This window comes from Pyrgilauda ruficollis, unplaced genomic scaffold (genome assembly GCF_017590135.1).
Source record: "Pyrgilauda ruficollis isolate IOZ18807 unplaced genomic scaffold, ASM1759013v1 scaffold129, whole genome shotgun sequence".
In the NCBI taxonomy this organism is placed as follows: Eukaryota; Metazoa; Chordata; class Aves; order Passeriformes; family Passeridae; genus Pyrgilauda; species Pyrgilauda ruficollis.
Window position 1 is genome coordinate 166,762 of NW_024511321.1, and position 27,490 is coordinate 194,251.

Sequence of the window (27,490 nt, forward strand, 5' to 3'; positions counted from 1 at the left end):
CAACCCTTCCCTAATATCCAGTTCGACTCCCCTGGCACAGCTCCAGCCCTTCCCTGGGTCCTGTCCCTGCTCAGCAGAGAAGGAGCAAAGCCCATTTCATGTGTGGACTCAGCAAAAGTGGCTGATCCCTGATCCAGTTTTTCCCATCCTGGGAACACCAATCAATGTAATGGAGCTGTTGGAGTGAGTCCAAGATGATCAGAGGGATGGAGCAGCTCTCCTACAAGGAAAGGCTGGGAGAATTGGGATTGTTCAGCCTGGAAGAGACTTCAGGGTGACCTAATTGCAGCATCCAGTGCCTGAAGGGAGCCTACAAAAAACATGGAGAAAGATTATTTACAAGGGCCTGCAATGACAAGGAAGGTTTTCCCATCCAGATCATTCCCCTGCTCTGGTTTAGACTCTTGCTGCTAAAAAATCCACATGGAAAAAGATTTGTCAGCTTCTGTGCCAGGACAGCACTGGTCTCCAGGACTGACAAACTCAGCCTTGCTGGGGCAGAGCAAGAGTTTTAACCAAAATAAAGGATTTTCCCCTCGTTTTTCAGCATTCCACTGCTGCACAGGAGCGCTGGAGGCTGGAAGCTGAGTTACACACACAAAGTGCACTGCCCAGCTGCTAAACCCCACAGGCCAGATGCACCTGCTGGCTCAGGATGTCCCTCCACAGGCATTGCAGGAAACTGGGAGGATGCTCCTGGAGAAGAACTGCCCAAAAACCGCTGCATTCCCGCTGCAGGTGCAGGAGCTCTGCTCTGAGCCTCCGTGGGGAAAGCTGGGCTGACCCCATGTGGTCGTGGCCTTGTTATGGCCTGGCTTTGGTTTCAGAAAGCATTGATTTTCCACTCTTACTCACACAAAGTGTAAAATCTACCTCAAATCCATAAAATCTTTCCATCCAGGAGAAGGCACTGTGGTGGGAGTTAAGCTAAACCTCTGTCTGGCATTTTTCACCCCATGGGAATGTGTCCACACTCCGTGTCCCTGTTCAACCAGGCAAAGCAGCACAATAAAATATTCATTTTTAGCATGGATGGGACATTTCCACTCCTCTGAATCCCTCAAAACAAATGAGAGGGGACAGGAGGGGAAACTCACACCCAGTTTGTGCCTTTCCCTCACAATAAAAGGTTAAATATTGCAGTGTTCATCTGGCTGCTGTCTGGGAGCTTCGCCCCCAGATTTTGGGTGTGGAAGGTCAGGGTGTGTCATCTGGTCACTCTGGGCCTGAAGAAGGCAAAAAATAAGGAATGTTGATTGTTTCCATGGTGACAGAATGATTCATTCTGATGGTAAAATAACAGGGGAGATACATGGAAAATGAGAATCATGTCTCAGAAGTGTTTTGTGTAATTTTTTGCGTTCACCAGTTCTCCTGCTGCAGGCTACGTGCGTGCCCTGACCTCAGCTATTCGTAAAACCGTCTCTTGAGATGACCCCAAAGTTGAGGGTTTTTACTGAAAAGGAATTGAAAGCCTTACTCATGAAGTCTGTCAGCCTTGGAGGCTGAACAAGGCCCATCCCTGCACAGGTCCTGTCCAAGCAGAGCAATGGAGCCTCCAAAAAAATCCCAGAGATAAAAACGATCAAAGTGAGGGCCTGGAGGGACAGGGTGGGAGGCAATGGCTTTAAACTGGAAGAGGATGGGTTTAGATGGGATATTGGGAAGGAATTGTTCCCTGTGAGGGTGGGCAGGCCTCAGCTGTGGCTGCCCCTGGATCCCTGGAATGCCCAAGGCCAGGCTGGATGGGGCTTGGAGCAACCTGAGATGGTGGAAGGTGTCCCTGCCCATGGCCGGAGCTGGAACAAGAACATCTTTAAAGGTCCTTTCCCACCCAACCCAGTCTGGAATTCCATGATTCTAAAATTCCAAACCCATCAAACGCCTCAGCCTTGGCATCCCTGAGGGGGTGCAAGGGGTGTGTGTGTGTGTGTGTGTCGTGCCTCGTTGCCTTCTCCCTTCCCCTCGCAGAGCCCACTGGGACTTTTGTGAAGGTGAAAATCCCTTCAGGCGGCGGGAAGAGCGGCGGCAGCACCGAACCGCGACAAGACCCGACATCACCACACGGCACCGCCCGCCATCTTGGCGGGGCCCTGAGGGGGGCGGGAGGGGCGTGGCCTCACCAGTCAGGGGGCGTGTCCACGGCTCTCCCGCCCAATCCGCGCGAGGGAGAGAGCCGGGCCCTAAAGGTCGCGAGGCCGGCTGAGGGGCCGTGGAGGGGCGTGGCCAGAGGGCGGAGCTCGGCGGCGATTGGCTGCGGCCGGCTGCGGTCGGCTGCGATTGGCTGCGCGCTGGCGGGCGGGCGCGCGCGCGCCGGGCCGGGCCCGGCCCCGCCCACCCCCTTGCCACGTCCGTGCGGCGCGTGCGGCGGGGCCGGCGCGCGCGGGTGAGTGCGGGCAGCGGCCCTGAGGGGCTGCGGGAGGGAAGGGTCCCCTCATGAGGGGTCGGTCCCCTCTGAGGGGTCGGTCTGGGGACGGGTCCCACCCCCGAGGGGCTGCTTTAGCTCAGGGGCGCTGCGGGGACACCGCTGAGGGGCTGCGCGTGTGTGGCGGGTTGATATGACCGCCCCGAAGCGGGATGCACCTCCAGCGAGGGGCTGCGGGTGGAGTGAGGGGTGCCCTGAGTAGGGCGCGTGTGAGTTGAGGGGCTGGTTTGGGGAAGGTCCTGCCCCCGAGGGGCAGCCTCAGCTGAGGGGAGCTCACCCCCGAGAGGCCGTGTGTGGGGTGAGGGGGTGTGGGACCCCCCGAGGTTCTGTGTGAGGTGAGGAGAACCCCCCGAAGGGCTGCGTGTCGAGGGGATCCCCTCAAGGCCCTGTGTGAGGTGGGGACAGCCCCTCCGGAGGTTGGTCTGTCCCGCGGGGCTGCTTCAGCTGAGCAGAGCCCTGGGGACCCTGCAGGGGCACAGCTGGGCTCTGTCACCCCGTGCCCCAAAGCTGGGGGGCTGGCAGAGGTCTGGCCGAGCACCCACTGACCCTCCCGGGGGGTTTGGGGGTGTCCCCCGGGATGGCAGCTCAGCTCAGGGGGTCCCTGGCCATACCCTGCTCCCAACACATGTGGGGACCAGGATGACCCACAGGCCTGAGCTCTCCTTCCCTGCGCCTCAATCCTTTTTTCTTGTTTTTCATTGACATTATCCTAAATCATATTCCTGCCTCCAGAAAATGAGTATAACTTGCAACTCCGTCCTGCTCCAGCTGTGCCAGAAGTATTTGGGAAAGTGACTCTTAGTTGGTCACTAATTGCTCATAGAGCATTGAAAATTGTATTTTCTCTTTGTGCTTTTCTCTTGGTGTGCTGTAACCCTGAGCTGGAGTTTGAGGTTTGCTTTATTCTGTACAGACGCTGTTTGAATGTTGATATGGACATTTGGGAATTCTGGGGGACAGAGGAAAAGTGACATTAGACTGGTTGAGCTGCAGGAACAGAGAAATCTGTAGGAATGTTTCTCTTTGCAATTCATCTTTCCCGCTGTTTCATTTTGAAAATTCACATGGGGTGAGAGTTTGTGTTGCTGTTGAATTGCTGTAACAGCAAATGTTTTTACTTTTATATGCAAAATCAGGGTGATAGCTGAGATTCAAAGGCCAGTGTGTACCAGCAGGTGGCATAAAAAAAAGATTTTGTGTTGGTTTTTTTTTTTAGTTAAGAAATTTCAGTTGGGTTTCTGGAGCCACTTTCACTTTTGAGGCTCATTACACTGTGATGCTTCACAGCAAACATTCTGTTCTTTCTTTGGGCTGTGAGGTGTCTTACTTTAAAAAGTGTCATCCTAAACAGTTTTTTCTTTCTGCTGTTTGGCCTGACCACTAGTGTGTGGCTGCTGTATTGATGGTGCAGCTAAGGCAATCTGAAGATTTATAAAGAAATTGGAAGTTTTCATGAGCTCTGCTCATACCAGAACCCTGACCAGGTATTCCACAGGGGACAGAATAAGAATTATTTTCCTTTATCGTTGAATTTATCACAGAATTCCAGAATTGGAAGGGACCTTAAAGCCCATCTCAGTGCACCTCCTGCCTGGGCAGGGACACCTTCCACTCTCCCAGGCAGCTCCAAGCCCTGTCCAACCTGGCCTTGAACACACCAAGGAAGAACCTCCCTTTGTCACCCGGAATAACCCAAGCTCTTCAATCATTAACAGGTGTCTCCCTGTCACCTTGGCCCTGTTTCATGGCCACTGTGGGGCTGTGCTTGGCAGCTGGGCTCTGCAAACACACAGAGCACACAGGACAGCCCGGGAGGGGCAGGCTGGGCTGGGCTGTGCCATCACCTGCTGTGGGATGGGCACATTAAATATTTGTGGGGTGGGACTGCTTGGGAAAAAGGGCACTATTCCCACAGCAGGTTTGCAGTTGAACAGCAGTGCAGGTGAGGGCTAGACAGGTTGCTGGGAGGTTTTTTGAGGGTGATGCTTTCCTTCCCAAAGGGCTGTGGAGTTAAATGCCCTCCTCAGAGCCTTTGAGGCTGGACTTTCCCAGGATAAACACACGAGCTCCGTGCGCTGGCTCACCTCTGCTGAAGGCTGAGCAGATGAAGTGAACAGCAGTGTATTCACCCTCCTGGAAATCCTGGAAATCCCTGAGGCAAATCCCATGGCATGCTACAGGGGGAACAGCTTATTTAGAGGTTAAACCACACCTCACCTGTTCCATTCCAGATCTCTGTCTGCAGCCATGATGCCCGTGGCCACCGTGATGCCCGATGACACGCCCATGTTTGACCCCAGGATCCTGCAGGAACTCGACTGGAGTGAGAACACCACGACCTTTTCTCCTGCTATTTCTCCACTGGATCCAGGGGATGGGCTGGTCCTGAGACCACTTTGCACAGCTGATTTAAATCGAGGTAGAATCCTGGTTTATTGCTGCCAGAAATGACAGTGGGGCACTGAGCTGGTAACTTGTGTTTCTGTAGGAGCTTTCAGTAGATTGGGATTGCTCATTTTTCCTGATTTGGGTTATTTTTATCAGTAAACAATTTGATGGAATTTTAGAGCATCCTGAGTTGCAAATGACCCATGGGGATCATTGAGTCCAACCCCTGAACCTGCACAGGACACCCCAACAATGCCACCCTGAGCCTTGTCCTAACATCCCTTGGGCTCTGGTAGCCTTGGGGCTGTGACCATGTCCTGCTTTGTCCTGTGTGACCACATCCCTGAATTTGAGCTTTTGGCATCATGGATTGGTGCTGTATTGGGTGACCCTGAAAATTTGGCTTACTGTTTTAATTCTAAAATTCAAGTAAAACCTTCCAAATAATCCACAAGTTCCCATTCACCATGGTTTTGGAGAGGGAGCACAGTTGTTCATACTGTAGCCTTTAATATCAAAACAGCATGAACAAGCATCTTGGTGCATGAATTCTCCTTCAGTTCTGGAATTTGGATTAAAAGGTTGCTTTGGACTCATTATTCCAGGCTCACTTGAGCTTTAGCCAATAATTCAATATTTTTCCATCCCATTGCAATGTGATGGTGCCATGGTCCCACTCCAAACAGCTGTGTTGGATTGTTTGTGTGTCTGTCCCTCACTGAGAGTTGTTTTCCCCCTCCTTTCCTGCCAGGCTTTTTCAAGGTTCTGGGTCAGCTGACAGAAACAGGAGTTGTGAGCCCGGAGCAGTTCATCAGTGAGTACCTCATCATTCCTTGGCTTTTCCACAGGGCTTGCAGGGAATCAGAGGATCCTGATGCTGACAGCAAAGCTGCTCAGGTGTGAGTGCCTGATGCCAGAGGGAGGGATGAGTTCAGCTCCCCTTGGCACTCAGCCTTGCATCCAGCTGCAGCTATCCCCAAGGGCTGCTTGAATTGCTGCTGAAATTGTGAAACTGGTTTTTAGACTGAGCTTTAGGTAGCTGGTAAGGATGAGTTAGTTGGGTTGCTCCAAGCCCCTCCAACCTGGACTGGAACACTCTCCAGGATGGGGCAGCCACAGCTGCTCTGGGCACCCTGTGCCAGCCCCTCACCACCCTCTCAGGGAAGAATTCCTTCCCAATATCCCATCTAGCCCTGCCTCTGGCAGTGGGAAAGCCATTCCCTTGGTGCTGTCCCTCCAGGCCCTTGACCAAAATCCCTCTCCAGCTCTCTTTGAATCTACTTTAGATCCCCTTTAAATCCTCCTCACAGGCCAGACAGGCAGTGAGTGGGGAGGCAGCTCAGGGATTCACAGGATCTGAGCCAAACCCAGCACTGCTCCATGTCCCCAGGTGTCACATCCACACAGCTTTTGAATCCCTCCAGGGATGGGGACTCCACATCCTGGGCAGCTGTGCCAGGGCTGGACAACCCTTGCCATGAAATTCTTCCCTGTGAGGGTGGCACAGGGTGCCCAGAGAAGCTGTGGCTGCCCCTGGATCCCTGGAGGTGTCCAGGACCAAGGCCTTGGAGCAACCTGGGACAGTGGAACGTATCCCTGCCTATGGAAGGGGGTGGAATGAGATGAGCTTTAAGGTCCTTCCAGCCCAGAACATTCCATGATTTGATATTGTTTCGCCCATGTGCAGAGCTGCTCAACAAGGGGGGTTTTCTGGGAAAAGAAGGAAAAGAAAATTGTGTAATTCCTGCTTTTTCATGGGTTCATCTGACTCTGGGGCATTCATTTTCTGGAGTCTTGGGTGCATCATCCCTGTGATCCCACAGTGATTTGCAGTCAGAGACTGCTGCAAAAATCAGATTTAACTGCAGTTTACTGTGAGCCTGAATTGCCTGTTCCACACTGTGCCTGCTCCCACAGAAACCTTCGAGCACATGAAGAGGTCTGGAGATTACTACGTCACCGTGGTGGAGGACACCAACCTGGGGCAGATCGTTGCCACGGCAACGCTGGTTATAGAACATAAATTCACTCACTCCTGTGCCAAGGTAAATCCTGCAGCTGGGAAGGGAGGAAAAGAGCCTGGCCCTGACTCTGGGCATGCTGGTTTTATGGTGTTATTGTGTGGTGACAACCTCAAGTTCTATCAGGGGAGGTTTAGGTTGGATATTGGGAAAAATTTCCTTGTGGAAAAAGGTGGTCCAGGCCTGTACAGGCTGATCAGGGCTGTGGTGGAGTCCCCATCCCTGGAGGGATTTAAAATCCATGTGGATGTGGCACTTGGGGACATGGGTTAGTGGTGGCTTTGGCACTGCTGGGGAACAGTTGGGCTTAATGGTCTCAAAGGGCTTTTCCAACCTTAAAAATATAAATATTTTAAAAATATATTTTAAAATATCAAGTATTTTGTATATTAAGTAAAATATATCACATCCTTGAGTGCTGAGCTGATAGTAACAGGAGGTTTTGGCTTTTCCTAAGGAAAAAGGAGCACTGGGAGATCTGTCCCGTTGTGGTATGAGCCTTGGAAGGAGTCAGACGTGGTTCTGACAGAGCAGATGGCTGAGGATCCCCGTGCTGGGAGTCCCAGGCAGGCTGTGAACACAGGGAGCTGGAAGGGCAATTCCAAGGCTAACAAACACTTGTCTGTGTTTTCAGAGAGGCAGGATAGAAGACGTGGTGGTCAGCGGGGAGTGCAGAGGGAAGCAGCTTGGAAAACTGTGAGTATTCCCCACCTCTGGCATTCAGCAAGCCCTTTACACCTCACACCTTCCTGCCCAGCACCTGGGAAGAATTCAGCCAGCAGGGATCACCAGCTGGGCATAAAACGATCTGCAGGAAAACACAGGGAGTGCTGTCAGCCCTCAGTGTTGTGGCTGTGATAACAGAGCTCATTAAATATTCACCGACCCAGCATTTAATTGCTGATTTTTTGTCTTTTCCAGATTAACGTCCACCCTCACCTTGCTAAGTAAGAGACTGAACTGTTACAAAATCACGCTGGAGTGTCTGCCCAAAAATGTGGATTTCTACAAGAAGTTTGGCTATTTGGTATCTGATGAAAACTACATGTTTCAACGGTTCTTTAATTAACAGCTTCTAGGTGTTCTGGGTTCTTTTTTTTTTTCTTGGAAAGACTGTTGGTGGAGGAGCTTGTGCTACAAACATTCTCTCCGTGGAAAATTTCTATAGTTTATTGCTGCAGATATAACAATCCCTATAAATAATGAACATCAAATGTGTAAATCTTGGGGGAAAAAAAATTACTGAGGTTTTAGAAAGAGTCCTCTGGGTTAGAAAATAAGTTTAGAACTAATTTTTACTACTGTTGAGTCGAGGTGAAGTTTTCTGTTCCAGCTGAGTTACAAAGGACTCGTTAAAGGGATGGTTTTTAACCAAAGGTATATATTTTTATCTCAAATTTTTTCTCGCATTGTATTTTTCTAAAGGTTTGTGCTTCTTTTCTCAGCAGCCAAAGGACAGCCCTGGGACTGTCCTGGCTGTGCTGAGGGAAGGATGACGTAGCTGGGGAAGGGATGAGGCTTCTCTTATGCAGAATCAGTGACACACAACAGGCCTTAGTTCTGTTTTTTTCCATGGCACCTCATGGAAGTGCTGGAGGTGCCTCTGAAGTTTTCTAGGCACTGTTTTCCAAGACTGGATTTGTTACTGTTGGTGCAGGTTGGGGAAAATCCTTCCAGGCTGTGCTGAAAATGGATGTGTGCTTCTCACTGCAGGGCTCCTGCACTTTAGCTGATAACTTGGTTTTCAGGATAATTACTTTTTTTTTCTCTGACATAAAAACCCCAAATGTGGTTTGCAACAGGGCAGAGGGTAACAGGGATGCTGGAATGTCTGAAGGAACATATCCCATAGGGAGTGGGGTTCTGGCTGGTGATCACTGGGAAGGGGACTGGGATGGCAGGTTCAGCTTCACCTGAGGGAGCTGGGGGTGTTCAGCCCAAAAAAGCCTTAGAGACTTCCAGGGCCTGAAAAGGAGAGAAAGGGACTTTTGTACGGGCAGGACACAGGGATTGGCTTCCCACTGCCAGAGGGCAGGGTTAGATTGGATACTGGGAAGGAATTCCTGGCTGGGAGGGAGGGCAGGCCCTGGTATAGAATTCCCAGAGCAGCTGTGGCTGCCCCTGGATCCCTGGAAGTGCCCAAGGCCAGGCTGGACAGGGCTTGGAGCAGCCTGGGATGGTGGAAGGTGTTCCTGTTGGAATGAGATGAGTTTAAGGTCCTTTCCAACCCAAACCACTCTGGGATTTACTGAGCACCCCTGGCCCAGCCACTGGATCTCCAGAGGGCCAGGAGGGATTTCCACCTGTGGCACAACAAACCGGCACAGAAATCAACCCCCCTTCTCCCAAGGGATTGCTGCTCCTGCTGCTGTGGAATTTCTCTGGTGCTGCAAGGTTGGATCAATGATTTTAGCACTTTTGCCAGGGGTGAAAAGCAAAGAACATCCAAAGGCCTGTTGCCAGCAGTGGTGCTTTGTGTTTTGTGCGGGGAGTGACAAATGCCACAGCCATGAATAGGGCATTGTACCCAGCCTGGGTTGTTTGTGGGCAGCCAGGCCTTCCACACTGTCCTGCTTTGTGCTCTGGAGAGCGACTCTACAGTGCTGGGGGCTCTGCTTGATCTTCCTGAGGGTTCTCCACTCCATCCAGTGTCTCCTTGGTGATGTCTGCTTTATTTATTGATTATTTTTTTAAAGAATATCTTTGTTTAAGCTGAATAAATGATTGCCACCTGTACCTGGACTGTTTTTCATGGAGTGAGGATGTGCTTGTTGAGCAGCACCTGCTGCAGTCACTGTTCCCCTTGCCTAGGCTGAAAAGAACACTTTTTAAGCAGTTCCATGTAGAGCGACTCTACAGTGCTGGGGGCTCTGCTTGATCTTCCTGAGGGTTCTCCACTCCATCCAGTGTCTCCTTGGTGATGTCTGCTTTATTTATTGATTATTTTTTTAAAGAATATCTTTGTTTAAGCTGAATAAATGATTGCCACCTGTACCTGGACTGTTTTTCATGGAGTGAGGATGTGCTTGTTGAGCAGCACCTGCTGCAGTCACTGTTCCCCTTGCCTAGGCTGAAAAGAACACTTTTTAAGCAGTTCCATGGATTTCTGTCCCAGGAGAAAGCAGATGTGCTCCTCTGACAGCATCTGCATGGCTCAAGCCCTGACTCTCATTCTGTGCTTTCTGCTGGCCCAAGTGACTGAGGTGGATCTTCCTGCCTTTCACACTTGTAATTAATTCAGAATTTCCACGATTTAAAGTGGATTATTTGAATTCCATGGTATCTCCACCATGTAAAGAGCCCCAGGCCCTCATTAAGAGTTAATGAGAAGATCAGAGTGAGGAGCAGGTGCTGTGCCCTGCTCAGATCATTGTCGAACAGATGAATGGGGTTGAGAGCTGGGGTTTGTGGCTGCAGCACCACGGGCACAGCCCCTCGGGGCAGCTGAAGAGCTCTTTGTTCCTCCCAGAGGTGACATTCCCACCCTGTGCACAAACAGCAGCTGGAGAGCTGCAAGTGCCCAGCCTGGGGACTTGGAGGTGCCACGTGGGGTCAGGTGTGCCCCGGGACACCACAGTCACACAGGGGCTGCTTGAAACTGTCACAGGGACAGGGACAATGCCACAAGTGCCAGCTCTGCCTGGCCCTAGGGGAAGGCAACAGCAACTGCAGCAGCCCTGAAATTTATCCACAGTGCAAAGGGCTGAAGAGAGAAGAGCAAGGGCCCCAGTATGTTTATTATCTGTACATAAAAATAGATCTAAAATATAGCCATAAATATGTATATATAAAATCTGTATGTATGGATATGTATTTTATGTATATGTAAAATCTATATATGGGTATGTATTTTATGTATATATAAAATCTATATTGACAGATTTATAATGTGTATATATATATATACACACATCTAGAGAGACTACACATATATATATATATATGTATAAAATCAACCATGACCTTTTTTAGGCAAGCACCAAACCTTTCATAAATGTCTTTTCCCTGGACCACAAAGGCATCTGGGTACCTGTTTCAGATTCATATAATTATCTACAGCTATATAGATATTTTTATATATATTTGTATAAATATATTTAATCATACAAATAGTATCTATATAAAACCAGCAGTATTTGGACATAGAGTTGATTAATTTGGACATATAGTTGATCAATACTGGAGAATCCCAGACTGGTTTGGGTTGGAAGGGACCTCAAAGCCCATCTCATTCCACCCCCTGCCATGGACAGGGCCACTTCCACTATCCCAGTTTGCTCCAAGCCTTGTCCAGCCTTGCCTGGGACACTTTTTGGAGAGAACCAGCCCTAACAGCATTACCAGCTTCTCCAGAGGTTGAATGTTACCTCCTCGCTGTGATTTAAGTTTTTGGCTCTTTCCCACCCTGAGGAAGAGATTTCCAGCTCCTTCACTCTGCTTCCCCTAAGCTGGAAAAGGCAATTTCAGCACCTCAGTCCAGAGCTGTGGATTCCCAGAGATTTGGGTGTTGCAGTTTTCTGTTTGAACCTGGGAAATAAAGATAATAATTCACCCTCCACTTCTCCTTCCAGTCCACAGTGAGAGACCCTGCTTCCAATTCCTGCCTTTAGATCAACCCCCAAAACCAAATGTTGAAACAAACACCTCCTGGCAGTGAAACTCCAGCAGACAGACACAGGAAGCTTTAAATAGATGGCTTAGTAATAGATCTGAGGAAAATTAAATCTCAGAATCCCCTAGGATCTGACAGGCAGACAGACCAGAATGACTGTAAAAGGCACCAGGAGGGGGTAATGCCAGGGAAAAAAACTGGATTGATGAGAAATCCTTAGTCATGGAGCTTGTCAGCAGGAAGGGAGTGTTCCCAGGACCCCAGAGAGAACAGACACGGACATGGACCAGCCTGGAGATGAATCAGTGCCTTCCATCTGTGCTTCATCCCTCCCCTTCCCCAGGGAGCTGGAATTGCCAGGGATTTGATGCCTCCCAGCCCAGCTGGTGGCTGGCAGTGCCTGGGGGCTGTGCAGGGCCAGGCACAGCCCCGCTGCTCCAAAGGCCAGGAATGCATTTCCCAACAGCCCCAGAGCATTCCTTTATGGAGGGTCAAGTTCAGAGCAGGAACAAACCCTCTCCAACTGCAAACCAGCACTGGACACTGGCACAGTGCAGCTCTCCAGGAGATAAATCACTTCCTTTTTTTCCAGCTGAAAAGTTCCTACCTAAAGCATCACACTATTTATTGCAGATTTTTTCTCCCCTGAAGGAATTACTCTGCTCCATCACTGCTGCAGGTGGCAGAGGGTATCAGCAGGAACAGGAATGTGCTGCTGGATGCTCTGATCCCCAAACCCTGAGCCCATTTTTTCCCTGTTAAAACAAAGCTCAGACTTTTTTCCCTGCTTACCAAGCTCAGACTTCCCAAGCACACACGTTTTTCTAACAGCCTCACTCAGTCACCACAGTGCTCCCAAATCATTCCAGCCCTGGCTTTTAGGCAACAAACACTGGGAAATAAAGCAGATGCAGAACCAGGACTGTGCTTGCACAACCTCCGTGCTGCTGAGGCAAGAGAGTTACAGCTGCACAATCACCAATCTGAAAACCTTAAAGCACCAAGAATTGCTTTCTTAGCTCAGTCTAAGGTTTTACCAGAGCTGAGGTGAATCCTTTAAGTCTTCATCCCATTATGGGCAGTGCCCTGGGCCTCAGTTTTCAAAGACAAATCCAATTTTTACCTGAAATGATGCCACTACTGCCTTGTAACAGCAGCCACTCCTTGAAAACCAGCTTGAGGATGTTCTAGATAGTCCAACTTGAATTAACCTTATGTTTATGTTGTAAAGCACATTTCTGCCATAATACATACTGAGAACAAGGTGAGTTTTAGCAAACTTTTTCTTTACTAAAGTCTCTTGTTATAAATTACACAAATAACTTTATAAACAAATCCCCCCCCGCTTGCATTTTGTTTAAAGTAATAACTTTATATCATACAAATAAAGAAATTTCAAGTATGAAAAGTGCATTATTGCAATAATACCTCTTTGCAAGTCCAAAAATCTTGGTTTAGAATAAAACTGTAAAGTGTAAAAAAGGAGTAAAACAATCAGTGCCATCTATTCATTCAAGAAGTCCAACATCTTAAAAATGATGCTTAGTGTGTTGCAGAGGCAGATTTACATCTGAAAGCAACATGTAATTGAAAAGAAGCTATGTGTGTTCATTGTTTTGCATTAACTCTCGTTCTGGTTTTTGTGTGGTTTTCTTTTTCCCTAGTTTTCTTCACCTTTCTTGGCAGGAATTCTCACTACAACCAGTGCTTGTCCTCAGCCATCAGCCATTCTGTGCTGCTGCCACCTGCATGGTGCCAAGATCTTCATCCTCCTCGTGCATCCTCTTCAAACTTCCTGCAGGAGGCAAGAGGGAACTTCAGCCATGGCAAACCAGGACATTTAAACACTTCACAGTGAAGTTTAAACTCAGCTTGCACACCAAAATCCCTTCCCAAGAGCTTGGGATTCTGCTGCTGAAGGTTTGAAAAATCCCCTCACGCCCCCACCCAGCAGGAGAAGCTTCTCACCTGTGCTGCCAGGTGGGACTGAGAGGGATCTCTCCAGCTGCAGAGGTGACATCATCTGGATGGTTAATTTTGCTAGATAGATGGCTTCATATTCCTGGAAAGGTCCAAAAATGTGGATTGGAATTACTTTGGCATAAAGCTTTTTAAGGATGAGCAGGGCCAATTCAGGGAGCATCTCATATTCAGGCACAGATTTGGGAGGAGGAGAATTCTTTGTTGCTTTGACATGAATGACAAAAACCATCAGGAAGTCAGAGGAAAAGTTCAAGGATGACTAAAGAATGGATTTAAGGAACAACCCACATTTCCTTTGCAGCTCCTTCAGCACCAACCAAAACATTTCAGAGCCTCTTAATCACTGCACAAACCAGGATTTTTATTTCTCCTCCATTCCTGGATTTGCTTTGTCCAAAGCTTAACTCTAAGGAGCTGAGGTGCCCACTCATCTTCCTCCCAAGCTTTCCTCCAGCTCCTGACATTTCCTTGAGGCATATTTGTGTAAATATCTGTTTGGCAGGAAGATGATTCATTAAATGGCTTTTCAGTTATGATCAAGAATTTTAAAAAAGTCACCTGAAGTTGATGGACAAATCCAGCATTAGGATTAATACAGAATCTTCTTTCTTGGACATAAGTAAATGCATCCCTTAAAAAGAGAAGAAAACACTTCAGTGAAAAATATATAAAAGTCTCTGTGGTTTGAGTCTTCCTTCAGATTATCAGTTTTTCAGCACTACAGAACTCTAAACCCTTCCCAGAACTGGTTTTTACAGCTGAAATGGCTTGGCCAAAGCAGGAAGCAGCAGCTGTACAACTCTGTTTGCCCAGCTCACTTTCCTGTTCAGCACAGGCTCAGAGCAGCCCCTGGGGCTCTCCCAAGGTTTAATCCATGGATGGAGGCTGGTGCCCTCATTCCCTGAGCAGCAGGTGCCTGATTCTTTAAAAAAAGGGTGTAAACACAATTGCAGTGAAGGAAAATGAAATAATCAGCTCCTGGTGAAGTCTTAGGTAAGGCACTGAGACTGAGTGAAAACACAACAGTTTCTGTTCCCTCCAAAATCATGATTCACTCACACCACCTGATTTAAAACCTGAATAGCTCTTCTTACCTGTACTTCACCCCAAATGTTTCCATTATGTATGCAATCACTAAGGCAGCACTGGGAAAAAACAAATAAAAATTAGTAAAATATCTTTCAATTGCTTAAAAATATTAGTATTAGGGTGGATAATTTCCTACCTTCTAGAAATCCCTGCATTCCCATGGACAAGAACTTTTCCTGAGAAGAAAAAAAAAAAAAATAATAACCCAAAATTAATTGTGTAAACTGAAAAAAATGCTTTGAAATGTGGTTTTCCCTTGTTATGGAAAAACAGGCAGCAGCAAGGCACAGCCAAAAAAACCCAGGTGTTGTCTTCCTTCACCCCGAATTTCTAACTGCACTCTTCCTTTGGGATACTGAGCTGGGATTGCTGCTCCTGGGAGGATTCTGAGTGACAGAATGGCCACAATGCAGATTTCAGGTCCTACATTTGAGAGGGGACAAGAAAACCTCATGCACAGAACTCAGCCAAGTTTCAAGTGAAAAAACCCCAAATCCCAGAGGCTGGTTTTCCAGTCAGAGGCAAAAGGAAAGAACACTTTGCTCTGAATGTGTCTAACAGAGTTCAAATCAAACACAATAAACCCCACAAATTTAAGAAAAGCTCTTGTTTAAGAGCCTCTAATCCATACCCCAAGTAAGTTTTATGAGAGGAAAGTTAATATAATTTTACCTCCACTTTGTAAACTTCCATCAATAAATTCTTTAGTCTGAAAAGAAAAAAAAAAATACAAGACTCAAACTTACAGATTATTTTAAGTGCAAGTAGTAGTAACACCTAAATTGGATATAATTTTTATATCAGTGACAATAATGCATCTTTATGCAGACTTAAACCCCACTTCAACTGGACATTTGTATTTCTTTTGTACTCTAAGCTATTCCTAAAATTGTCAGTGCAAAACCATTGAAGGCACTTTTGGGTTTTTTGGTGGAAGAAGGAACAAAATCCTTTTGTTCAGTTGCAAACTGGACTAAAATAAAAACCCACAGCTCAAAACTAGGGTGTATGTTCCAATAATGGGCATTGTTTAATTTACAAGTTACTTTTTAATTCCTCTGCAAGCAAGCATGTTTTAAGACACTCTAAAACTTAGCTATTATTTTGAATTTCATACAAGAAATGTAAATATTCTTGGGCTCAAATAAAGTTTCCCCCAGGTCAAGGGCCCCAGAATTCCCCCATGAGCAAATCTCTCTGTTTTGAGGCCTGTCTTTTTTATTTCTTTTTCTTTTGATACCATCATAAGAAGCAGCTCTTACAACTCCACCTGTAAAAATGAGTTAATTACACTTATTAAAGTGTCAATAACAAAGCCAGGAGCTGGCAGCACTTCAGGGGCCTGAGGCTGAGTATCCCAAATGTGAAACTGGCATTTGTTAGTTCAGAAGCTCCTGGGGATTTCCCTTCCCCACCCATCTACTCACCATAGGGAAAAATCGGATTATATTCTCCACTGGATTATCTGCAATATCCAAGACTAAATACCTGCAATGAAAATTTCCTGTGAGTTCACAGCCCCACAGAGCTGCTCCAACCCCTCCAGTGCAGGAGGAACCCAGCACAACCCCCTGCTCTGAACTCCAGAAATTCCATCCAGAACCTTGTGAGGAAAGGAGTGGGGAATCTCCAACACCCCCTGACAGATTTCCCCTCTCAGAAATCACTGAAAACAGTTACTGCAAACTATGGATAATTCTAATCTGCAGACTTGTTCAGGATGAATAAAATTCATGGCTTGGATTTCAAGTCTTTCTGCACCTCAGCACATTTTCCAAATAATTCTGACAAAGTGAAAATATTTAGAAAGAACACACACAGAGGAATCTTGGTCATTTCTCACCTAAATAACTGCTGGAAGTTTGGTTTAATAAAATTTGCTTCAATGTTCTGCCGTATGCATATTACATGGGTTATTCCATGTTTCTGGAGTATAGGTAGCTGTGGAGAAAGAAAAAATAACTCTTTAAAATTACAGATTCATCTATTAGACAGTAATAGATAAAGAAATAATATTATTAATAATATAAAGATAAGCTGCAATAAATAGACTAGTAATATATATTACTATATCATACATATTATTATACTATTTATATATATTCTGTATATAATATATATTACTATATCATACATATTATTATACTATTTATATATATTCTATATATAATATATATTACTATATCATACCTATTATTATACTATTTATATATATTCTGTATATAATACATATTACTATATCATACATATTATTATACTATTTATATATATTCTGTATATAATATATATTACTATATCATACATATTATTATACTATTTATATATATTACTATATACAATATTATACATTACTATATTATACATATTATACTATTTATATAAATAGAAATAGTAATAAAAAGAAAAGCTGTACTTAGATACAAAATAGGGCAATATCAAGGAAAATCTGAGCTGGTTTGCTAGAATTCAGAGTGTAAAAATGTTGTTTTTCCAAAAGATAAAATGACAAAACAGGAAGGCATTCAATGAAGTTGTTTGCCTCTCCCCACCTTTCACTTTGCCTGGAATTTCAAGTCCCTGCATGAGGGAGGAATTTGCAGCCAGGAATGGATTCTTGCTGGAACCAGACCATGAAAACAAAATCATTTAAACCATGAGGTAAATTTGTAGAGCCAAGCTGTGCCTGAGCAGTGCTTGACTTTATTGTAATTTAATTTTCCTTGTTTTAATGTCTGTGTGTGAGTTCCCAGTTCTGACAGGTCTTCAGCAAAGGAAATAGGAATTGGTAAAGTCTCAAACAGCTTAAATTCTCTAAGAAATATTATATTTAAGACTCAATTTTAATACAAATAGCTCAAACCATCCCACAAATGCACCACATATTCCTTCCACTTTGGCATTTTTCACATTCCAGTTCAGAACTGCAACCAAATTTACACCTCTATAGATACACAGAGCAGATCTCCACAGTAACAAATCCAATCACCACAGCAAAGCTTCCCTGTGAGAGAATATTCTGAAAATCATACCTTGCTTTTCATAGCTGAAGAATATGGGCCTAAAAATAACCCAGGTAAGATTTCCTAGGAGGGAGGAGAAGAACAGACATTTAATACCAACTCCAAATGATTTGAAATAACACATCTCACTCACCTCAGAACATGGACACAAATAATTTACATATTCCTGAAATGTGTAATCAATGTCATTTATAGCAGGTCAAGCAAAAAAAAAATTGGTTTGGCAGGATAAAAGAAACATGATCTTGGTGCTGGATATCTTGTTCTGGACCAGGAACAAAGTCCTTGATTTGGACTAAGTTCCAGCTTGATTCCTGCATCTCACCCAGCCCCAGATCAAGAGAAGGGAAATCTTAACTTGGTTTATTATCCTGTCTCGTAATTAATTCCAAATTGCCCTCATGAAAAAAAAAGATAAACGCATGGAAATTTCTCAAGCTTTGGCCTAGCAGTGGGAAAATATCAGTTTTTAACCATTTATCTCCCCAGCAATGAAGATATGCAGGTGTGTAGATCTCGTGCAAAAGTTGGACTGACACCATAGTAGAAAAATTTTAATTGTCCATCCCACTGGAGAACACTTCCAAGCCTAAGGCAGAAGGCAAACCTCTGATACATTTTTTGTAATAATCTAAAGACATTCAGAAAGACAAAAATGTAATATTTGGGGGATTTCTGGTTTAGTACCTGCACAACAGAGATGCAAACACACCTGCATTCCAAGCTGGCAAATCCTCACCTTAATTAACTAATTAATTCTGTCTTCCATGGTGCTGCCTGACACTTTACAGGTAAGGACTGATTTTGACACCAGCTCTTTTTTCTCCTCATTAAATGCTCCACGGGTTTTGCCTCAAAACAGAAAATAAAAGTGTCCTACCTGCATCTCTCTCCTCATGGGATAGGTCCAATCCTTAAAAAAAAAAAAAAAAAAAAAAATTAAAAAAAATTATATATACAACAGAGAAAAACATTCAGGCAGAGACATGGACATGCATTTTTTATAGAAAATAATTACAAGTTCTGTACAAGCTCCCTGTTACCTTTCCACACGGATGCCAGCACCACCCAAGTGCAAGGAACACTATTTGGAAAGTCAATGTGAAGAAACCTCAAGTATTCTACAAAAAAACCCTTAAGGCTGGAAATGATCCTTATCAGCTTATCCACACCTCAGCTTTCTGCTGAGAAACTTCCCTCTGAAGTGAGGAGGGGAAAAAAGAGAAAGGAAAAAAGCTTTAGAACATTCTGTACTGGTCAGAGAAGCGAAGGAATTCCTTTGGCTGATGCATTCCTGCAGCCACTGAAATAACACAAGATAACAAGCAGAGCAGGTGACTCCCTTAAAATCCACACTGCCTCACCTAATCCACTCTGAATATTCAGGATTCAGCTCCAGCAATTCCAGAAATTTGTGCTCTCCATGACCACAGCAAGCCCTTAGTGAGTCTCCACCCCACAGTAAACTGTGAGGAGTTTTATTTACTCCTCACACAGTAAATAAACCACTCCTGCCGTGATCCTGCTGCTCATTTCCTCCCTTCCCCAGACCCCCAGGACTGGGAGGGCTCAGCTCCCATTCCCAGCTGACCAGAGCAAACACCAGGATCAACATTTCCACCCTCTGCTCCACTCTGCAGCTCTGCCAAAGCTGAGCAGAAACTGCTCAGGCAGAGACTATTCCTGTCTTCCCTTCCCTACAACTCCCACTGGCCTCTATTAACAGGCTCTTACTCATTCCTTGACCCTCACACATGAAGGAGTTGGAGCTGAGATCCCAGTTACCATCTGGAGGTAAAAAAAAAAATAAAAGGGAATAGTCAAATATAACCAATAGGCTGCATACATTTATTTACATAACTCTGTTGTTTGATTCAGACACACACACACCAGCAGCTAAGAAAAAAACTTCCCCTGTGGTCTGATGTCCTCAGAAGTATGGGGAAGTTAAACATCAAATATTCCAGCTGGGAAGTGACGTCTGGATTACAGCAGGGAGGATCCCTTAGATTGCAGCACTGTTCACCTGAGCACCTACACTTGTCCCAGTAGCAATAAATTCACATTAAACCTCTTTTTACCAACACAATAAAAATCCTGTGCTTCCCTCAGACACCCCCACAGTGCACAGGGAGGATTTTCCAGCTCTTGGTCGTGGAATTAAGAAGGATTTTAGTGTCAGTAAAGTTATTCTGGAAAAGCAAGCAAACAAACATTAAGCCACCCCACAAAATCCTTTGGATAGCACCTAAAGTGGCAGCACAAACAGGGAAATAAAATGCACTGAAATGGGCTTTGCTGAAGACACACAAGTAGCTAAATTACTTCTGCATGTTCCAGCTGGAATAATAAACTCCTGGAAGTAGAAAGGAGAAGTGTTGTGACAAAAGGATGATATTTACAGAACTGTACCCTTTGAAGGGGGACCTGAGAGGGTTCAGCACAACCCTGCTGGCTTGCTCTGTACACAAAAGCATCATTCAAAAGGCCAGAAAACCCCAGGTTTGTCCAAGTCTAAACTGAAAAGCTGAAGCTGCACTCCAGGAATATACAAGCACTTTAGTAGGTTTATTACTCTGTTTGTAGAATTTAGAAATCTTAACAGGGAGCACAATGAAAACACAAATTCATCACTATTTTGGCTTAACAACACATTGCAAATATTCCTTTCAAATGCATCAGGAAACTTTTAGCCCCAACAGCTGTAAACTGTGCAAAATAAATAGATGAGAATTGAGCAATGCAAGTCCAAAGGGAACCAAATCCCAAGAGACAGCACAGATGTTCTGAACAAGAAAAAAAAAATCACTACAGGCCCCAGACATTGGTCTTTAGTGCCCTCCAAGAGGCAAAAAAAGATACAGCTTTCAATGGGATTTAGTCTGTAAAATAACTCTCTGAAGGAGAGTGCTTAAGGAAAACATTTAATATGAGACAAGTACACAAACTACTGAAAGAATGATTTTGGTGACTGCTGACAGCCCTTCAAGGCTTTCAAAACCAACAATGCCAGATTATTCAAATGTTATGCAAAGTTATGTAAAAAACCCAATCTATTAATGGAGACTGAAGCCAAGCACAGGTTCCATTTTAAGGAATTCCTTCATCAGCCAGGTTTTCCACACTGTCTGCAGCACCAAGCAGACAAAAAACAACTGAAAGCTTCTCTTTTGATCAGAAAAATGCAAGAATTTTGCTAAGAAAACAAAGGGCGATGCCAGAGGTGGAGGGAAGAACAGCATTCCTTGCTGCCAGGGATTTGGGAGGTTCTCCAGAGCAAGTGACAACTCACTGGAAGCCTCACTCATCAATACTTGCAAGACACCAAAGAGATGGAGTGGAAAAAAAATAATCCCTAGAATTTCAAAGTTTTAAAAATAAGCCCTCTGACAGAACTCCTCAAACATGCACGAGAAGGGGGAATAAAGCACATTCCAAAGCCCTCCCTTCCCCATCCAATCTCCAGCTGAAATAAATGGAAGCTATGAATTAATAGGTAAGACTTGTCCACACTACAAAGAGCCTTTTGGTATCCAATACATGTTAGCTCTGCCAACAATTTAGGTTATTTTGTCCGTATTTTGTCACAACCTGTTCCTTTTTAGAACAGTTTAATGGCAAAAAATGACACGGAGTTTTTTTTTTTCTAACAGTGCCCTTGTCTAGGACATAACCTAAAACATTTACATTATTATTTTTAAATGAGTTTACCAGCCCTGATATTGAGACTCGGTACCAAAGCAAAGAGGGTGGTTTTTAAACACAACAGCCAACCTGCATCTGCCTCTCCAGAAGGAATGCATGAAATGGATGCACGTGACAGAGCTTAACTGGTCCCTCACTGACAGCTGAAGGCTGCAGACCCATCTGATTTCCACACATAAAAGGTACAGCCCCGGTCTTTGTCAAAGCTCAGCTCTGGCTGAAAAGCAAGCCCAGTTAGGATGGTTCAGCTCCTGCTGCCTTGTAATTAGTAGAGCCTGCAAACCACAGGCTGGCCCAGGTGAAGGGAGAAGCTCTCAGAAATGCTGCAAAAACCACCAGGAAAAGAAATCCAATCAGTAGTTAGAGGAGATGAGCTCAGCAAGTCTCTTCTCGATTTTCACTGCTGCTTTTCACCTGCTCAGCATCACCCACCCCCTGCAATGACTCCTCCTGCTTCCCAGACCATCACTCAAATCCTTTGGAAAACCTCCCTGACCACTCCAGGTGTCCAAGCCTTCCCCAACTCCCAGACAATTTTTTTTGTTGCTGATTTATAGCATCACTTCCCTCTCCACACAGATTTCTCTCCCCATCACAATCCATCCCAGCAGGACTCCTGCGTGATGGATTGTGCACCTCAAAAACCCAGGGCTGCGAGAATCCTCTTGCCTGAAGCCGTTTCCCTGTAACACTCCAAGCCTCTCCTCCAAACCTGCTACAAGGTTCTCCCCCAAGCTGTGACCCTGGAGCAGCAGAAACTGTTACAGCAGCGCAGCCAGGCGCTCTGACCTGCTGCAGATCCTGCTCACTGGCCCAGTGAGCTCCTGGCATGCCTTTAACCCTGCACAGGAAATTCAAATTACAGCCTGACCGTGTCAGAGAGGGCAGGACTGCAGCAGCATCCCCCTGCCCAGGCTGCAGCGTGGATTGGGGCTGGGTCCTGATCCCACAGCAATGACCTCCACACAAAGGCTTTCGTTCCCAGGCAGCTTTAAGTGTCATTCACAAATGAGATCACACCTTGGGTTTGAAAGCTTTTTACACGTTATTTTACATGGCCCAACGAAGTGATGATAACATCCCTCGCCTCCAAAGACTTGCACAAAAATCTAAATCAGTATTTGTAAAATGGAACAACTGCAGAAGAAATCTCGAAATTATAAAGCAGTAGCAGAACACAATCACTTCCCATTTTTTAATAAGAAAGGAGACAAACTAAATGAGGTACTGGAAGAATATTCAAGGAAAATATTTGAGTATCACTGAAACCTGTCACATCTATCACCGTGAAACGTGGTACTTAAGAGCCTCAAAATTAGCTACAAACATGAAAGAAGTGAAAGGTTGTGTCTTCAGTTTCAGTCATGCTTCGTGTTCTTGGACAGTTCTATTGAAAACATGGGGGTTATTATACAAATAGAATTATTTCAATTGGAAGGGACCTACAATAATTATTTAGTGCAACTATCTGACCAGTGCAGTCTCAATTATATATATATATCTTTTTTCCCCTAGGTAGAAATCCTGGTGCAAGTCTACAAAATACACAAAATTAAACCAAATCCTTTAATTTCCTGAAGGTGTGAGCACAGCACTGCCATGAGCAGAGCTCGAGGAATTTTTGGACAATGCTGCTATCCCAAAAGTGGCTGAGGGCTGGAGAGAGGGGCAGCAGAAAGGGTGAGGTGACACTGCTGCCCTTGCACAGCTGCTCCATCCCAAGGCCACCACGCTCAGGAGGGATGGAAGCAGATTGACTGGGAATTCTGTGGGTCTGTCAAGAGCACTCAGGCAATGGGAAGGCACCACCAGAGACATTTTTGCTACTGAAAATACAAAGGAATACAAAAGCAGGAAGGTGGAGAAGAGGAACAAAAGGTGGGAATGACAGAGCACATGGAGGAAGGAAGGAAGGAATGAAGGACAACAGGGAAAGAAATGTTATTTTACCAGAGAGAAACACAAGCCACAGGAAAGGATAAAAGGTGAAACTAAAGGAAAAGTAGAAACAAAAAATTCCTTTTTGTCCCATTCCCTAACACTGATCCTGAAGGCACCTCATTGAATACCACCAGCACACAGGATCAGCAGCACTGCTAAAAACTTCCCTCATACAATTTTTTTCCAACAAAACTGGAAATAAAGCAGTGGAGGCAGAATCCTTCAGCTGACAGGAAGCACAAAGCCAAGTGCCTGGAGTGCCACACTCACACAGATTATCAGAATTGTTCATAATGCTGCAGCAATGGCCTTTTTCACAGCCCTCCTTTTTTTAATTCATGACTTGGGCTACACTGAGACAATCCTCATTTAGCTAAAACAACCCAAACATGCCTTAACTCCCCGATTCTACAAAGTGCTCCACTGTGCCTGTGTGGATCCCACCAGGCCTCCCCTGGATGGGAGGCACAAATTAATCAGGACTGAGAGACTGCTCAGCTCCAGCTGCCACAGAGCACTGATTTATGCAAAGCAGTCTGATAGTATCCCACCGAGCTGTGATCAAAATCTGTCACCTGATTTACATCTCCCAGCACAACACAGCATTTGTTCTCCATTTTTTGGGCTCTATTATGTGGGCAGGTAAAATAATTCTAATGATAGAGGCTTCCTACTTATTTTAAAGAGTCTGCAGAGGAGGGGAAAAGCTGTGTTTTAAGGGGTTTATTTGTGTTGCCTATCAAAAGTGAGAGTTAAAAAAGTTTAATAGATTTGTTCCACCTTTAGATGGGCCGCATCACTTCATAGCTAAAAAAAGCAGTCAGAAATACATTAGCATTTCAGACTAAATATAGCTGTCAAAAATGTAAATTTCTTTTTTAGAAAAACTCCATGTGCTAAAAAGAACTCAGCTTTTATGCATAATAAAAAGGCAAATATGTCTGCTTAGTCAATAGGCTGCTAATTTAATTACAAAACCCATGGAGAGTCCTAAAAAAAAAAATAAAAAAATCTAAGTACATCATGAATACTTGGTTGGCTCAGCCTGATTGCAGGCAAATATGTTTTAACAAAGAAATAAACTGGTAATTGTTGCTGTGTTCTCATGATATATATATAACATAACCTAGACCTTTTGTTTCGTTTAAAATTTAATGGGAAAATAATTTCTATTAAACTCCTTCAATTATTGCAGTCCTTACTGACCTTCTTTCCAGAAGTACTAACAAGCCAACATGTACTAATTGTTATTAACCTGACCCTTTTTAATGGGTTTTTAGCCATATTTTTTCCTCCCAGTATAAACATGTAACACAGAACTCCTAAAATTTAAGAAAGTTTGAGACCTGACCTTGGAAAACGTGCTGATTTTAGAAAAATAAGAATAAAAATCTAAGCTTAGAAATGGTTCCACATCACATATAATCACTATTACTCATAAAACTGAGATATTCCCCATCACCAGACTGTAAAAGAACACACAGTTCACAGGCATTCTCAGAAAAGCTTTGCCAGAATGATGAATTCCAGGTTTTCTGGCATTTCCCAAGCTCCCAGAAGTATCAACAGCCAAGAGGTTTAGAAATCCAGCAATCCCAAACACCACACTATGGATTAGGGACAGGGCAAACAACATCCAGGCTGGAAAAGTGACCTATTTATCAGAGCCCATCCCTGCAGCCTGCCCCAGTCAATCCAGGCTGCTCTCTCCCCTCAACACTTCTCCTTGTGCCAGGAAGGGATGGGATGCTGTGCAGCCAACCTGATTTGGCTTTATTTGTAATTATTATTACGATTATTAAAGCTGTGACATGGTTACAAGTGCCAGCTCTGAGAAGGGGGCTGGGGGTGGCACTTGGATTGAGTTAAAGTGACAAAGCTGCATTTCTGAGCAGCAGGAAGTCAGCCAGGGATTCCCCAAGTTCTCCCCCCTCCCCTTCCCAGTATCTTGAAAGCAAACCTGCCAAGCCAGCATTAAACCATCCATCAGCAACCTCCCAAAATATTAGGGATTACTGCTCATTAAAGAGCCTCCTCGCTGCAATGCTCAAGAGCATCTTCTGCTTTCCAGGAAAATCTACATTTTGTGGGCAGGATGATTTTAGTTTCCTCAGTTTGCTTTTTCAAGGCACTGCCTTAAGGACTGGGTTTAAGTCTCCTACACTTTGCTTTTAACAAGTTACCTCCACAAGAACTTTGACACTCACCACTGGCTTTCACTTTCCTGTTTCCTCCACATACTCCAACTATTTATTATCTTCTATCAGAGCTCAGAATTTGTGGGCATGATCCTGCATTTAGATCAAGTCAGACACAAATGCAGCATATTGAAAAGAAATTCTTACAGTTTTTACAATCAGTTCTTGAAAATCCCCACTACGTGAAGTTCTAACACACTATAATTATATTATTTGCAGACAGCCCATGAAAAAAGACAAAAGTAAAAGCTATTCTGAAAGACACTGTATTACAATCTCAGTTTTCTTCAGTTAAGAGTTGCTAGACTGGCACTGAGCTCTGTTTCATTTTTATTTTAACCCCACACTCCTCTTTAGCCATTTTAGATGAAAAGCCACCCAGGCTAATTTAGTTAACAAAACCGTGGATGACACGATTGGTTTCTCCAGAAAGAAAAGATATTTAAAAGCAAACAAATTATAAACCTCACAGTGTGGCAGATGATTTGTGTTGAGATACAAAGTGATTACAACTTTGTGAGAACAACTAAATGACTTGTAACACCTCCAGAGCTCTGAAGAGATGCGGAGTATTAAGTCCTGACAACAAAAACTGAACAAAAAGAGTCACTCCCATATTTCAGGTAATTTACCACCATAACAGCATTGAGCAATGCTGTTCAAACAGAAATAAATGCTGATGTTTAGAGCCACACGACAATCTACAGACGTCTGAAGAGCTCAGACACTCTCAGCTTCCCTCAGCAGGCTGTGACATTTCGCATTAAATATCTGAGGCCACCAAAGGGGACGCGGGAGGGGACACTCGGGGATGTTTGTGACACACAAAAACAAATCACCAGCGTCCAGGGTCAGCGCCGGGGAGTTCAGCCAAGTTCAGAAATCAGACACCGCGCTGCCGCGGCTCCTGTGACACCGCACATTGCCACCTGTCCGCAGAGAAGTCCTGGCTCTGGAACTCCGTGAAAACACCGCCCCGATGGAGTCAGGCAGCGCCGGGAGGAGCGGGGAGAAGGACGGCAGCGAGAGGCCGGAGGGGACCCGCAGGGACTCCCTGTGGGGCTGCTCACGGGGACACGGCCGGGGGCCCTGCAAAGGCAGGGGGACACACGGGGAGAGCGAAAGGGCGGCGAACAGACAGGCTGTGACACACTGAGCGCAGAAAGGGGGCATAAAAAAGAGTGGGGGCAGCTACGGGTGGGCAAAAGCCAAAGGAGACGAAGCGGAGGGGCTCACTTCCCTGAATGTGAGGGTGACGAGATCGCCCAGAGAAGCTGTGGCTGCCCCACTCCTGGAAGCGCTCAAGGCCATGTTGGACAGGGCTTGGAGCAGCCTGGATAGTGAGAGGCTTCCAGAACGGAGGCACCGGAGAGCGGAGAAGCCGGAGGGCGATGGAGGGAGCAGAGCCCGGCAGCGACCACGGGAGGGGAGACGCGGTCGGTGGTCGCAGAGGGTGTCACCAGCCCAGGGCGGGACACGGACCCGCGGCCTGCGATGGATCCCAGCGGGAATCCCGCGGGAAGGGGCGCGGGAGGCACCGCAGGGCGGGCAGGGCTGTGAGGGGAAGCCCCGGCGGGGCCGCGGGCCGGGCATGTGCGGGGGGCCGGGACCGGAGCTCCCGCTCACCTCAGAGTCCTCTTTGGCCTGCGGCAGCGCGGGGAAGGCCGGTTTGGCGAGCTCCATGGCCGGGCGCTGTCCGGGCGGGGCAGGACCCGGGGCAGGGCGGCTATTTGGGCAGCGGGGCCGCGGGCTCCGGCTCGGGAGCGGCAGGAGATGGAGGCGGCGGAGGAGGAGGCGGCGGCGGCGCGCTCAGCCGCTCGCGCCCGGCCGCCATGCTGCTGCTGCTGCTGCCGCCTCGTCTTCCCTCCTCCTCCTCCTCCTCCTCCGAACCAGCCCCGCTCCCTCCCCGCCATCATGGCGGCCCGGCGGGCACTGAGGGAGCGCGGCCCCCGCCCCGCTCCGCCCCGCTCCGCCCTCAGCGCTCTGCCCTCCCCTCACGGGCAGCTGCTGCCGCGGTTCGTTTAATGAACCCGCTCGCAAGCCCTAAATTCGGGGTAATTCACCCCAAAGTTTCAGTAATGGGCGCTTCGCCTGTTAGCTGGCCAGGG

General features: G+C 46.0%; 2 protein-coding genes and 1 long non-coding RNA gene across 4 annotated transcripts; 1 reads left to right on the top strand and 2 right to left on the bottom strand.

The window, feature by feature from the left end:
- Window positions 1–2,324: 2,324 nt before the first annotated feature.
- GNPNAT1 (glucosamine-phosphate N-acetyltransferase 1) lies at window positions 2,325–9,570 on the top strand. Its single transcript, XM_041458548.1, has 6 exons — window positions 2,325–2,386; window positions 4,657–4,844; window positions 5,565–5,627; window positions 6,731–6,858; window positions 7,469–7,530; window positions 7,756–9,570. The coding sequence occupies exons 2-6, from the start codon at window positions 4,673–4,675 to the stop codon at window positions 7,901–7,903; spliced, it is 573 nt and encodes a 190-aa protein (XP_041314482.1). The 5' UTR covers window positions 2,325–2,386; window positions 4,657–4,672; the 3' UTR covers window positions 7,904–9,570.
- Window positions 9,571–12,711: 3,141 nt separating this feature from the next.
- STYX (serine/threonine/tyrosine interacting protein) lies at window positions 12,712–27,262 on the bottom strand. Of its 2 annotated transcripts, XM_041458479.1 has the most exons (11): window positions 27,009–27,262; window positions 18,419–18,451; window positions 17,548–17,601; window positions 16,362–16,459; window positions 15,946–16,006; window positions 15,191–15,227; window positions 14,655–14,694; window positions 14,524–14,574; window positions 13,988–14,060; window positions 13,415–13,508; window positions 12,712–13,241 (listed from the first exon to the last, which is right to left on the bottom strand). In XM_041458479.1, exons 1-11 carry the CDS (start codon window positions 27,063–27,065, stop codon window positions 13,168–13,170), a joined length of 672 nt encoding a protein of 223 aa, XP_041314413.1. In that variant the 5' UTR covers window positions 27,066–27,262; the 3' UTR covers window positions 12,712–13,167. The 2 variants fall into 2 exon arrangements, with proteins under 2 accessions (XP_041314413.1, XP_041314412.1); XM_041458478.1 differs by lacking the exons at window positions 12,712–13,241; window positions 13,415–13,508 and having other exon boundaries at window positions 13,536–14,060.
- Window positions 20,088–27,001, bottom strand: LOC121348685. Its single transcript, XR_005954392.1, has 2 exons — window positions 26,222–27,001; window positions 20,088–25,475 (listed from the first exon to the last, which is right to left on the bottom strand). It is a non-coding gene; the product is annotated as an uncharacterized LOC121348685 (long non-coding RNA).
- Window positions 27,263–27,490: the final 228 nt, after the last annotated feature.